The 15,540-nt window shown below is 42.6% G+C and overlaps 1 protein-coding gene across 1 annotated transcript in view; it reads right to left on the bottom strand.

The window, feature by feature from the left end:
- Positions 1 to 15,540, bottom strand: part of ches1 (checkpoint suppressor 1) — a 67,849-nt gene that overhangs the window by 33,211 nt on the left and 19,098 nt on the right. The window contains exon 2 of the mRNA XM_044048819.1: positions 1,163 to 1,762. Within this exon, the coding sequence (XP_043904754.1) occupies positions 1,163 to 1,744 (582 nt within the window). The 5' untranslated portion in view covers positions 1,745 to 1,762. The remainder of the gene's footprint in view (positions 1 to 1,162; positions 1,763 to 15,540) is intronic.

Raw genomic sequence — 15,540 nt, 5'->3', positions numbered from 1 at the left:
TGGGATATGTCTGCGAACGGCTGATAACTGTCTGGATGTGAAATAAGTTATAACCGCACACGTGATTGATTTTAATGAAAAATGGGCCTGTATTTACCTCGCGGCAGGCGGAGGTATTTTACCTGTCAGGATTGAGAATGTGATTGAGGAAGACATTTAAAATATGCTGCTTTAGTGTCGCAGCTCGAATTTGGGGAGAATTCATGTGTTTTTCTGAAAATGTCCCGCTCCATCAAAGAATGGAATCAATTATTTTTGTAAAAAAGAACATCCTCAAAACATAAATATCTTAATATTAAAATGTCATATTAAATATATTAAAGTTTAGCATTTAGAAGGGTTTCTAGACTGTGGAATTGCCTTTTAAAAAATGTTTTTTTAATAGCTTTTTAGATGTACTTACCAAAAACAGCTTTGCATTTTAAAGCTACATCACTACACAAGATCCTTTCTGGAATGCAAAGGCCACCGTAGTTCTCTTGGATGCACTTGGATAAGGAAATAGTTTGAGTAAAGGAGTTCCACTTTGGTTACAATCTGTAGTCTCACCACTAGATGTCACTAATTGCTACACACCGCACCTTTAACAACTTCAAAAAAAACAAAGTTATTATACTATGAAATAAAAGCCTCCCTATTGGGATATTTAAACGCCGCTTACTCACAAAACTAAACTATGTTTTGACACATCAAAGTTATGTAAATTAGTTTCACACAGTGACAGGACAAGCTGCAGCTCAGCCCCGAGTGTTCCACTGTTCCTGAATATGACGCCGTACAGCATGTTTAGAAGGATAAACTACAGTTTTTCTGCCACGTGCTGGAGGTCAGTGTTTCAGTTATCAGATATTCTAATTTTTGTTTCTGTTCTGATGAAATTAAAACGACAAAAGGACAAAGTGTTCTTGTCTTTACAGTCTCGTTTTGCTCTTCACAGCCAGGCAAAGGAATTCTGTTACAGAATACACCCGGAAATGTTCTTCACTAAAGCACTGCTGTGGAGTTTTAAATTATTTTGCCAAGACAAATATATGAACATAATAAAAAATGTTGAAGGAAGGGAAGAATCTTTTTTTTTTGTTACTGAGGTTTGATACAAAGCTGTTAAAAGTTGAAGTCAGTGTGATCCAACATTTCTCTACTCGACTGCTGGCATCTTTACCTGGCTCCGGTCTTTATCCACCTTCTTGAAGCACTTGTTCAGTGACAGATTGTGGCGCACCGAGTTCTTCCATCCTGTGGGGGCGTTAGCAAAGTATGGGAAGTGCTCCAGGATCCAGCCGTAGATATCCTTAACGGGCAGTCGTTTGTTTGGCGCGTCCTCGATGGCCATGAAGATCAGGCAGCTGAAGGAGTACGGCGGTTTCCTGTTCGCCCCTGCTGCCAAGTCGTACGCCGAGTGTGCGTCGCCAAGCAGGGGGTCGTCTGGGGAGGGAGACGAGGAGGAGGGCGAGCGTGGGTGCTGACCGTCTGGGTCTTGTAGAGGGGAGACGCTACGCAGCCCTGAGTGGCTGAAGCTGTTGAGGAGGTCCGTGCTTTCGTGGAGCCAGGAGAGGCTGGTGAGCTCCTCGTCCTCAGCCTTGGAGAAGGAGGCAGAAAGGGACAGGGAGAGGTCAGCTGCCTCCGCCTCTGATGCTGCCGTGGCGGCGTCCCCCTGCCGGTACGGCGGGCTCATGCCCTGCGAGGCACTGGCTCCACTACTGGGGCTCTGGGCCTTCTTACTGGGGGGCATGGTGGGTCCCATCCAGCCCAGGGCTCACACCTGGATGAAAGAAAGGGGGGAGGACAAAGAGAGGCAGAGAGGTAGAAGGGTTTTGAACGGGTAAGAAGAGGAGCAGGGAGAGAGAGAGAGAGAGAAAAAAAGAAACAAGGTCAGCTTGTGTAATTCAGTTGGCTTCTCACATTAAACCATTGTTTCAGTTAAAGGCCAGAGGGAGGCAGCCACATTTTGACCACATTCTGAATTATGTTGCATTAGATCATCATTTATCTCTGGGGCTTCCCATCCAGTTCTGTCTGGGACGGCAAATTCAGTGCTTCATCGGCTGAGGAATTCTTGCCTTGTACAACAACCCCCCAATTACTGGCGTACCAGTAAAATGACATGGGGTTGCTGTCATATCATGTGAATGCTGTTAAAAGGTCTGATTGTGGCGTTGTCCACGTCTCGTCAAGGTTGGAGCTGTGACTGAGAGCAAAATAAACCTCCACTGCTGGCCTCAGCTGCACAGCGGGATCTGTGACCAGAGACCATCACGACTGGGAGATTTGCCAAGAAAAGAAAGAAACAAATTAGGAGTGCGAGTTCAAGTCCGTCCCTAGTCTAATCAGGCCATTATTCTCTTAACATAAGAGCAATGCTGCACTCATTAGATGCAGGCAGAGTGTGGTAATTGAAGGGGAACAGTTCTGGGTATCACACCATAATCAGAAGCCTCACAAACCAGGCCTTTGATTGTCCTCTCGCCTAAACAGCTGTGGTGAGGATGAACGAGGCAGCCCCTGCAGCAGAAATGTAATCTGCTCCACTCACCCTGTAAATCTGGACACAAATGGGCTGCGTTCAGATTACAGGGGTGAAGCGACTTGTATCTGATGTTTTCGGTTGATCGGGCTCAAATTACATTTTCTTTCCCCGATCGTCAAATTCAAATTTTCAAATCAGAGTTGTGTCACTTCGGGATGTGGTCCGAGGTCACATATGTACCTCATACGTGGCCAATGCAACAGGAACCAGACGCGTCGTATCAGAATCCACGCTATCTTCAAAAACAGCTGCAACAGCTCCAACAACAATGTGGGAGAGCGACGTCCTCTGAAGCAAACTCTCGCTCATGTATCCGCTATAATGGCTCCCATTTCTAAATTTCCCCCGTGTGTGATCAATAAAAGAACATCTTATCTCATCTTACTTAAGTTCCACTTCAATTCCGAGTGGTGTCACAAGTACGGCGTTTTCTGCTGCTGCTGCTGTTGTTGTTGTTGTTGTTGTTCTTGACGCATGCGAGAGGTATGAATGCACATTTGTGGAACCGTCCAAATCTGATCTGGAGCGATTTGGACAACGCGGCTGGTAATTTGAACGCACACATGGGATCACCACGGGAACCGGCGAAGGTTTTTGTATCGTATCAGCGTGAAGAAATCTCACTTACACCACCCTTGCCTTTTTTTTCGTGTAATCAACCAAAACACAAGTTTGTCAAAACAATGATGTCACAGTCCCACCGCTCTACTCTCATGCTTCACCTCATTAGCCTTATGTGCAGGCTCCGTGTTCTCCATTTTTATACAGATTTTACAGCGACACATACAGGCCTGGCATATATACTTCAGTGTTTTGAGTCGTGCATGAAGACATTCTTAAATGATGCCATGTTTACTGTGAAAGTTGTGTTTCCATGTGGATGCATGGGTGCTCTCTCACTCTCTCTCACTTTCACAAACAACCACGGACTTGAACCTAAATTTACATGCACGCCACAGAATATGCGGGAAAAGAATGTACACAGATGCAAAAGCATACACAGATGTGTACTAAAAATGTGCATACACACACACACACAGCACGCAGAGACCAGGACCAGCATTAGGACATGAATACGGTCCAGATATATTGTGTCTGTCTGGCCTCGTGCCTCTGTCTGTGTGGCGCGATCGTTCTCTAATCCAAGGTGATCATCAGCCGATCTGTCCCCTCATTCTGCGTGATTGACTGACAGCTGTCACCCATGGCAACCCGCTGTGCCGTGACAACTGTCAGCTCGCTGCAGCTCTGGCCGCCATGTCACCATGGCAACAGAGCATAACAACTCAGCTCCTCTCTCTCGATGCTGCTGCTGCTGTTTTCCTTTCTTTTCTCCCCCTCCTCCTCTGTGTCTGTCGCGCATCCACGCATCTCTCCGTCTCCTCTTCTTCCCCTCGTCTTTTTTTTTTTCTTCTTTTTTTTTAACCAGCGCAGATAACTCTGCTTAACAGTGTTGATAGGCTGTAGTGGAAGGACTGAGCTAAATATAGAATTGTGATGTATAGCTGCTGCACTGTTGCTCCGCGTATAGTCGACCAGCCTCTGCTCGCCCCGCCGCTCGATTCCGACTCTATGCACAGCCGCACGTCTTTGATCTGCTCTACACTTCTCACACCGCTCACACTTTCTGACAGCTCGCACGCGCTCATTCAACAAGCGGTACCTGTGCGCGGTTCAGCATTGTTGCACAAATATTGACATTGAGCGTAATGAATTCAAATTGCCCTGGTGACAATAACGCTGCGGCTGAAAATAGTGAGCGCGCAATCAAAGGGACGGGCGAAGTGGAAGGGAGTTTGACAGACGAGATGTGTGTATTTATACAAGTGTCTGACAGGCTTTTCATGGTGTGTGTGTGTGTGTCTTAGAAAGAAAGTGAGGGCATCATGGTGACATTGTTCCTGGTAGGAGTCTGGCGGAATGCAGCGATGGCTTTGATGCTCTCTTTCTCTCAATCTCTCCTTCTTCCTCCTCCTTGTTATGTTGCCATAGCGGCAAGAGGGCCATGAAACATTACGGCTGACAGTAAAGTCATCTCATTTTACTGTTGCTATGACAACAAACTCCTCACTGTTGGTTGGGGCCAGCACGAGCTGCCGCCCAAGCCTCGTGCCTGGGTGTGTATGAGCGGATGAATGTTTGTGTGTGTGTGTGTGTGTGTGTGTGTGTGTGCGCCACCACATCTCCCATGGGCTCTCGTAAAGCTTAACACACTCGCTCAGCTCTAAACAAACTTTCATGCAACTCCTACAGCAGCGGCCCCTCAGGACCGACTGCTAAAGGACAAAGGCAGATATCGCTCAAGTTCAGACTAAATGACGGCTGCTGTGTGTGTGTGTGTGTGTGTGTGTGTGTGTGTAAAAAAGCATCCTCACATTTGTCTGACAGATGGGACTTTGCAATTCTCCCTGTCTTCTTCATTCTCTGGATCTCTTTTGTGTTTGTCTGCTTTGTTGTCATTTGTGTTCATCTCTGTTTGGCATGTCCACATTTGGCTTAGTGAGTGTGTGTGTGTGTGTGTGTGTGTGCAAGTATACTCTGACCATTTGTCTTTTAAGCACACTCACTCTCCATCTAAGTGCCTGTGCATACCATAATGTGCGAGCTACACAGCTCAAACCTTTAGCACCACACTGGTTCTGTTTTCACTCTGCGTCCCCATATCAGGGGTTTTAAACGACGCCGTTCAATTAGAGTAAATGGCTTCCACCATTCAAAGCCCCATTCTCCAACAGTGGGTGATTGGTACACTTAAGTCAGACGATTCCTATTATTATGCTGTGATGAATATAGCCTTCACAAGAATCTGACAGGAACCAAAAGCTGAAAATGACTGTGGCAACTGTGCTGAACACTGTAGCTTCTCCAGACTCTGCAAGTGAAACAAACGTCCACTCAGTGATATCATTGTTATTATTATAGAGGACAGCAGATACTACGATATCGTGGATTTAGTGGTATCTGAAAATTGAATGTACAATAATTCTTAAATTTGATGATTTGATTAAAAACGAACTTTCAGTGAAGCTTTCGCCCATTATTACATGCTCAAATGTTCCTTTTTTCTTTATCAGAGACAAAGAACTGCTGACATGTTATGGTTTTATTCAATGCACACAGGAATACAAATGTAGGAAGAGGTCAACATCCCCAAAAATGCACATTTTCTGTGTCTGCATTCAATATTCTGCATCAGGTTACCGTCAGGAGCCAGAAAGCTGATCCGAGTCTCCACCGGTTGCCTGGCAACCTCACTGTAACTCCAGGGAGTGATGGCACCTAAGAGTGCGGGGCATAACCCCATATAAAAACCGCAATTTGCCAGTTTTACTCTTCGTGTTCTGCACAGATTAAACAAACAGATTATAATCTGTCCACTGGAGATCTCTGAAAGCCTTTGATGAAGCCGTTTCCATTTCACTCTCATTCATTGTCTCTAAAGATCCTTCACAATGAATCTTTTAGAAAGAAGACACAAGCGTATTTTAACATATTCTTTGCCTTTTTTTAATTCACTTCCATCTAAAAAAGCTTATAGGACTATTTCTTTTACAAGCTATCAAATGAACTCTCACCTCTACCTTGATAAAGATTAATAGTCTGTGGAATACATAATCATTAGAAAAAAAACTATTCCCTAATGAACATTAATGGCAGCCAAAAGACTTCTACTTCCTTATTCAGTGAGGATAGACTGCAGTCGTTCTTTAACATCCATCACACGCTTTCTTTAAACTACAGTATTTTTAAAAGTGAATTTTTTAAAGGTACTACCTCCACATAAATTGTGCAACCCAATTCCTCCTGCCTCAGTCGTCGAAGGAGAATAAACCAAGAGGCTAAATCGGAGCTAAATTTACCAGTATGTTGTTGTCATGGTTCTTTAACAGGATCCAGACAAAGCTTAAGGCCCATGTCGTCAGTGTTGTGCTTGATTCCAACCATATCGAGCCTCAGCTCAACGGTGTGTGCTATTAAAGGAGTCAACATGTTCTGTTTCTGTTGTCATGAGGCACAGTGGAAATTTGGATGCAGGGGTTAATACTGCACTAGGTATCTGAAATCATAAATGAATCAAACTTAATAATGAATTGATGAGCTGATATTGGTTAACATCACAGTAATGGATCTTTAGAACTCACCCAAAAGCTTTAATTACCATATACATGCTTCATTTGTGCACAACAAATGTGTCCGTATACTCTGCGTTTTTATCGTCGGTCATCGCACACGTCGCAGGTGAGCGTACGACAACCGGCAAAATAAAGCAATACCATCGGAAATCGTGGGGGGGCAGTATAGAGTCAATCGTCTAATCAGTCAGGAAAAAGTCAGGCATGTTTAATTCCAGCAGAGCAAGTTATCAAAAGTCTAGGATGACGAAAAAAGTCTCCTACTAACCCCCTAATATATCATGATTCCACCGATGCTAAATTCGCTTGTGTTTCTGTCTATGTCGGATCACGCACAACACAAGAACCTCTTCAACGGTCGCGAGTTTATTGGTGCCTGCAACTCTGCAACTGCCCTCTAGAGGAAGTATTGTGTAACGCCCATACCGATGCAAGAGACGCACAGACTACACACAAATGTAGAATAAATGGGAATTAACACGTCAACCACACTGCAGTGATCTTGTCAACTTATTTTAAGAAAAAAGCAAAACAGACGAGTGTAATTTGTAAAAAAGTTTGCGTTGTGATATCATTATTGATACATACTCAAGGCTGTGATAGCGGACATTGAGCCATCCCTATTTTCAATATGACCAAAGAATATTGTGTTCATTTTTTTAGAGAACATCATTGACGCCTGCTGACCTATGTTCAGCTCCAACCCCATAAAGACTTTGCAACTGGAGGCAGAGCACAGTCGGTGTTTACACGGAGGGGAGAAAGGTTAACAAACCCCTCTGAGACTGGAGAGGGTGTGGGCTAATTCATATTCCCTAATTGACAGCGTAATCATCTTACACTGCATTCATGCATGTCGCCAAGTGCGCGCCTAAATCACATGCCGCATTTACGTAATCCTCAGAAGATCTCCGTTCCCCCCGTTGGCAGCGCTTTCTGTCTGACTCGCAGCCGTTTCTTTCTTCTTTTTTTTTTGTGTGCAGACGCCAGAGGCAACATTTCAACAATGCACTTCAATTCACTGTCTTTTACTAGTCTGCCGCAACATTAGCCAAACTGACTCTCACTGAAATCCTCAAGTCATCGAGTTACAGAACCCCTGAAACCACATCAGTGCAGAAATATTAAAATAAAACCCACACGGGCTTGTGACATGCTGTCAGCAGTGCTTTTACACTCCACTCCCGGTCTGGGCGGACTGAAGCAACAATTACAACTTTGTCAGTTTGATCGCAGCTCATGGTATGTGTTGCATGTCACATTCTCCTGCTCCACACTTTCCTGCCAGTCTTTACTATGTAGCCCAATAAAGACGGTGCCATGAAAATAATCCCCCACCCCACCCCAGAATGGAGTAGTAATAGTAGTGTAGGAGATAGCGGCGAAGAATGGAATAGTAGCTGGTAGGAGTTATTACTTGGCAGAGGGGTGAGCTGAACCTTGTGGCTCCTCTGGCCACAGTGATAAAGAAGAGAGTCAGATGCACCGAGGCAAAACTAATCTGGGGTTTTGATGACAAAAAGACGACCTTTATCCCTCCGACACATACACTGGATGGATTGAAGGGGAAAAGAAGACCAACAGAGAGTAGGAGAAAATGAGAAGTCTCTCAGAGGCGGGGAAATACAGTAATAACCTCTGCTACATATATGTCAACACCGTTTGTAAGGAAACCCAGTCATGTTTTCAATGTTTTCAGCCCATGAAATCAAACCCCTGCATCCCTCGCCGTCTGTATTCCCCGCTTTTCCCCCCAGACGACAAGTATCAAGGATCCGGAGGGTTTTAAGAGAGCGAGGCAGGACCAATCACATCCTATAAGGTCTGACTATGTCTTCCTTTTATGTCTTCCACAGCAGCAAAGAGTTATGGAATAGTGGTCAGGGGGTCAGGGTGTCCCGGTGGACTGCTCCTGACCCCTCAGCCCTGGCTTGTGCTGTCGGCTGCCTGGCAACTCACACAGTCGCACATGCATTTGCGCACACTAACCGTATACAGACATACTACACACTACTACTACACAAACAACTGTCTCAGAGAGATGAGGCACAAACACAACACATCGGCAACCACAAGGATGATATGTCATTCATCTATTTAGTATTTATTAATAAATAATAATTATTCCAGTGTCACCTGTGGGACTGATGGTCCGAGGAGAGCGCAAATGTTGGAGTAACTATAGAGCCATGTTGATAATCTGAATATAAATGTAATGACTTGCTACTTTCTCTGTTGCAGGTCATTTGAAATTGGGTTTTTTTTCCATGACTTTTCACCTTTTTTGATTAATATGGGAAAAACCAAGAGATTTCTGGATTATAATGTCTACAACCAATGACACTAATGTTCAGTGTTTAGTTGAGCAATGTACTTACATTAGCCTCTCTCAACTCCTTATGCAACATTACATGAAATATTCAATGCCACTAGTTAACCCGTGTGTTGTATAACCTTTTTTCCCCCCATTTTTTCCGTATGCATGTGTCACTAATTTATGATAAATGCAACTACTGCAACCACTCATTACTCTTTGCTGCGCATTCTGCAGATGAAGCTCTTCTCATGAAGCTCAAACGCACAGGGGAAACCAAACAAGACAACAAAACAACAATTCCCAAGATCCCACGTCGCCTACCGATGTCATCAAACTCTGTGTTTTGCTATTATTTTTGACCGAGAGGCCTCTAGTGGCAGAAATTGCACGCTGTGCATTTAAAGTGCTGCTAAAATTTGTACAAGTATGAATTATACACAGTGGATAATTAGGTGTAGATATATGTAAATGGTGTAAGAAACTTAACCACTTGGCTCCGTGGTCTAAAAGGTCAAAGCCCTTTGTTTGCACACTCAGTAAGAGTGAAAACAGAGTAAGTGATTTCAGAGTGTGTTCTGCGAGAGGATCACCTCCTCTGCCTATTGGCAAACAAACTAAGCAGATAATAAGCACATAATATATGGTATTTAGAGGAACTGAGCCCCAGAACTTTCAAATTGAAAGATGATAGTGCAGAACACATCAATGGGGCCACTGCTTATGCTGTAAGGACACTACACTGTTTCACAAAAAAAAGAAAAAAGACACCGAGTATGGGGCAGGGAAATTAAATATCGCCCGGTGAATAATTCAAGACGGCAAAGACGTACAGACACACTGCGCCACCGTCCTCCAAAGTAGGCTAACCAACAAAGCAAACAGACATTTGCATCCGGGCAAACACAGACTAAGTTCGGTATGATTCATCAGCAGCCAGCGTTCATGAAGTCACGCTCATCCTCGCTCTCCAAGGATGGCGGACAAACAGACTCAGACGTACAGTACACACACATGCACACACGCACTCGCGTGCACAAAGCGTGCGGAGTTTTCCGAATGTCAGCGCTTGAAGGTGACTTGCACGCGTGTGCAGCCTGGGGGGCGGGTCCCTTAGTGGATTGTGTGTGTCTGTATTTGTGTGGTGGACTCACAGTGAGGTCAAGCTTAAAAAAAGCCCGAGCCCAGGCTCTAGTCTTCCATGGTAATGGCCATGACACACCATGCGCCGACATGCAATCCCATGACTGTACACACTCACTTGTTCACTCGCTTGTGCTGTTGCTCATTCAGTCATCCTCCTGTGTTCACACTCATTCAGTCCGCGTCATGTCAGTTGTCCTGCTACGTTGTTTTTTGAACGTGCGTCTGTTCTGTTCGGTCCAGGCGATATTAATAACATCCTGATATTTTTAGGCTAGGTCCCGATATAAAACTGGACCATATTCATATCTTAGCAGTTTATGATCTGTATTAAATATTGTATTAAATATACAGTTGTTGCCTTTGTTTTTAGTTTATATCAGTATTGTAGTTATTTGGCTTTTTGAGTTTTCTTGAATTGCATGTCAATTCCATCTATTTTTTAATGAATTATTAATTATAATTAATTACTGTCATGAATATCAAAGTATTTGACGACATGCCTTATTAGCAGTGTGACAACAGCCATTAAAACCAGGAAATGTAATTGATTAATCAGTGGATTAATCGTCGTATTCTCCAGAAAATGTCAAAAAAGGTTGAAAAATGTTGATCAATGTTTCCCAAACCTTGAAATGTCGACGTCCCCGAATGTCTCGTTTTGTCCACACACCAAAATGATTCCGTTTTAATGATTTATTTGTTATATGGAGCAAAGAAAACAGAACATTTTAACATTTAATAAGCTGAAAAAAATCTGCGTTTCTATTAATTATAAACAAACAAACAAACACTGAAACTGATTAATTGCCACAACTTTGACTGGGTGCCAATAGGTTCAGGTTCCAAATATCAAAAGAACTAGGAGAGTCCTCATTAATATCTCTCATCTCACAGCAATTAATGTACAGGACATGGCAGTCGCTGGCTTTTCATTTCCCGTTAAAGTGACAAATGTAGCCAAAAGGCTCAAATTTAAGTCCTGGCTGTTGTCTAGTTAACTCTTCCAAGTCGGCGTGTGCCTCTGGCTGACAATCATTAGTTAGATAAGGCAAACAGAAAGCTCTACAACCATTTTATTACAGCAAGAGCACTGTGTGTGTTTGTTCTGTTCAACAAGACAAACACAGCACTGTTTCCCCTCTTGTGAAATTATCAGCTGATTGTGTCCTATCAGTTTTGAGTGTCCAGAGTCTATGCTGTTCAGTTTTATTTTAATTACCACACTGTTTGCCCATAATAAAGAAAATCCCAACATGAATATTTCACCAATTTGTGAAACTTGCTAATTTATTAACTTTCAGTTCAGAGCTGGGGCCAATAAGCAATTGGACTTGCCACACATTAACATGTTGACTCCCGTCAGCTCGATCTACATTTAAATATAAACGAAAAGAAATGCCAATTTCTACATGTGAGAATTACATTTTATGTCACTTATGAAAATGTTACAACACATTTTCATAATTACCCTTTTTAATGAAACATATTTTGATTGTGTAATGAAACATGCCAATTAACAATCTTCTTATAGCGCTCTATCCACTATACAGTTCCAGCATGGCTTGGCTCAACTCAACTCTACTTTCTTTTTCTGCTTTTCATATTGAACACGCTGAACAATGAATCTACATTTTATCTAAATCGCAGTACAGCCTACTGCAATTTTCAAATCACAGGAGGCGCAATATTTGTCAAAGCCAAAATGTGTGTCAAAATATCATTTTAGATTAATTATTGTCTTCTAATCTATACCAGGGGTGTCAAATGTAAGGCCCGTGGGCCAGAACTGACCCACCAGAGAGTCCAATCCGGCCCACAGTATGAATTTGTGAAAATGTATGATCATAATACTATAAATACTATATTTCTCATTTCCAGATACCTGTTTAAATAAATCAATTATGCATTTGTAGATTCACTGTGATCTGTAAGTTGGAATGCACATGTGTAAATGGTAAATTTGTTTTGTTTTGTCAGGTTTCGTTCATATGTTTTGTAAAAAGATGCTTCCTTAAATGTACAAAGTGAAACGTTTGGAGTACTTGTTGTTTTATAGGTTATGGTGCTATTATTCTAGTGCTACGGCCCACTTGAGATGAAATTGTGCTGTATGTGGCCCCTGAACTATAATGAGCTTAACACCCCTGATCTATACACATCATATTCTGCAGACTGAAAAACATCTTTGTTTCTCACAGATCTGCACAACTTTCACACAGTAATCATTTTAAATAGGTTATTCAAATGAAAATGAGAATAATGATTTAAAAATGACCATTCCCTCTAATATCACAAATCATATCGTAATCACAACTTTGTGTCAAAATAATCGCAATTAGATAGTTATTAAATTTACATGTGTTAATCTCCAACATTTAACAAAGGAAATTTGTAAAATCTCAATATTTAACAGAGGAGTCTGGTGTATTTAGTGATGGCACTGAATGTTCTGGTGCTGAATGTAGTTAATTGTGGTTTGAAACTTGTTAATAGACAGAAATCAACAAGTACTTCTGCACAACAAGTCAGTGTGAGGCAACACATTCAAAGCAATTACGTGTTCCACAACAAATAAAGATGATATATTGAACCATTGTTATGGGACAATTATAATTATTAGCCCACTATGAAAATGTCATTGTTTTAAAGGTATTTCCCCCAAGTGCTGTTAAACAGAGCAAAGAAAGTTTAACACAGCTTTTTCAAACATCCGTGTTTTATTTTGGATACTTCCATTATTTGACTTTGCACATAGAAATTAAATTGTTCAACTACAACTACACAAACCACTGTTGTGCAATGATGTTGTGCTTAACTTTGCAACACTCTAAACTTTTAAAAATCTAATTAAAACTGAAACTAGTTTTTGGTTTTGTGGAATAAAACTAACTCAAATAATGGAAGTCTCCAAAATAAAAGTAGGATGTTGAAAAAGCTGCGTTAAGAATGATTTGCTCTGTTTAACAGCACTTTTAAAACAAGGAAACTTTCATAGGATGGCTAATAATTTCGTTCTCAGATGTGTATTGTTATTGAATTATCACCTCGGCCCAACTACACACACCTTTTGCCACTTTTATGAATAATAAAGCCCCAAAAAATCAATGATGGTTTAGAAAAGATTGAGGCACGGAGACGCTATATTCACATTTGATTTACACAACTCTATTAACACCCGGTGGCCAGCAACTGCTGCTATAATAATAATAGTAGTAATAGAATTACACTGACTATGTCTTTATCTCACTCTTTTCACCTTTTCTTCCTCTGCTCCTTCAGCACCTTCCCTCCCTCGCCTGAAGTCCCTGCCTCACTCCCTCTAAGGCCTCCCTGTCTTTTCTCTTTGACAGTGAGCAGGTCCCTGTTGGCACTTTGTGCTCTTTTACAATATTGTGGGAAAGAGACAGAGTGTGAGAGCAAGAGAGGCAGAAAAAGAAAGAGCGAGGGAGACTGCCAGAAACACTATATAATATCAAAGCAGCCAGTGAACAGCTTTGATAGCATGCAGGGAGGGGAGCTGGTCAGAAAAAGCTCCAGGAGAAAGGCTCAGTGAACTGTTTAAAGAGGGGGAATGTGATCTAACGGGATCCCTACATTAAGGGGAGAGTGGTGTGGATGAGGCTTTGAGGTAGTGAGCGTTTTTCAGCTGGATGTCCTGCAGTCAAATACAAAAAAAAAATACAAAAAATTAAGCAGGACTCCCGTTCTGTGTCTGCCTGTCTCCCACTCTCTCTTCCCCCCTCTGGCTTTTCCACTTATCTTTAACAAACAGCAGCTCAGGCTCTCAGCCACTGGCCGACAGTTTGTCCCGACAACAAAAAACCATGGCAACAACCACTGGAGGAGCCTGTCCAGTTCCAAAGATCCGCCCTCTTTGGCTTTTCAACTCCCTCCTCTTTGAGTCTCTTGCAAATGTGGCCCAAACAGACGACTAGAATCAATGAGCACACGACCTGAAAGTTGGTGGATGATAGAGTCGTGGTCATGAAACTGCACCGTCTGGCTGAAGAAAGACGATCGAGATTGAAATGAAAATAATCACGTTTGAGCTGAGGGTGGCGAACACAGAGTGTGTGTTCAGGGTTTAGAAGAGAAAAAAAGTAAGAAGGACAAAAGAGTGAGGCAGCAGCTTGTCAGTAGCCTATAGACTACCGTCCTCTCCGGCCTGCCTCTGCTGACGACACATACACGGCTTCTGCTGATGATACAACTCTGCTTACATCCTTCACTCCTCCCTCCCACTCCTACAAGCTGTTTTTAACACTGCACAAGATACCTTATGTCAACGGAAACACGTTCTGAATGCTGACGAGACAAAATTCCGACTCACAAACAAGCCTAAAAAGGGAAAAGTGATATGATGAATCACTTTCAAGAGCCTTTTCTCCCCACACTGCAAGATAAAGAGAAAATAATGGCGCATACAGGATTATATTAAGATTATCGTTCCAGGGGGAGCAATCAGGGAGCAATGCACCACCCTCACGTGATTTCATGGGGAGGCAGATGTAAACAAAATGGAGACTGTGATTCAGCAACACGCTGCAGTGTTAAATATGCTAAAGAGGAGCAGGAGGTTAAAAGAGTCTGAACGGGAAGGCGGTTGAGGAGAACACGGGACATCTATAATTTAGCGAGAACTGGAGGTGAGATTTGACCCGTCACGTTTAATCTGTCAACAGTACACACGCTGTTCAGATCAGATTGAAAATCAACATCTTCGATCATTCCGATGAGGCTCAGATGTAGATTATAGATCAGACTTGATCTATAACGGTATCAGAAAGTAGCTTTTTCAATGCCAGACCTGATATTAGTCACATTTCTCGAGATGTATTTATTTTAGATTCTACATTTTAGCGGAACTCTGCCAGTGTGGTCATTCATCCATCTATTGTCTACCACTTTGTCCTCCAATGACGTTCCCCCTCCCTTCCCCTCTCCTGGCCATGTGCATTTGTTTTCAACAGAGGCGGCAAACACAGGCCATGGAGGTATGTTTGCATGCTGTATTTTTCATTTTTCTCTATCAAAAAAAGGCTGCTCCGATGTTTACTCCTGTGTGACCCCTGTGTTGGTCAGACAGTCGTTTCCTCTTTCTCGTTTCCTCCGACAACACTTTTTTGTCTGCTTCTTTTTCCACCAGCTCTGCCATGATGAACGTCTAAAATAGCACTATCGCCGCCTTGATGAAGCAATTTGTGTTTCTCCTGATTCTGAGGACCATGCAAGACTGGTTTCCCACAAACAGACAGTAGGGGGGAGTGGAGACAGCCCCCCAATCTCCCCGCAACAAGACATTTAACCATCACAATGACTCGGAAACTGTTAGGGTAAAAAGAAATCCTGCATAGTTCTGATTAAAAAATTCTGTGTGGTGGGTGAGACAGTTCACCAGAGAAAGACTGCATTTGAATGGA

This window comes from Solea senegalensis, linkage group LG17 (genome assembly GCF_019176455.1).
Source record: "Solea senegalensis isolate Sse05_10M linkage group LG17, IFAPA_SoseM_1, whole genome shotgun sequence".
Classification (NCBI taxonomy): Eukaryota; Metazoa; Chordata; class Actinopteri; order Pleuronectiformes; family Soleidae; genus Solea; species Solea senegalensis.
This window is presented reverse-complemented; position numbering and strand designations above follow the sequence as displayed.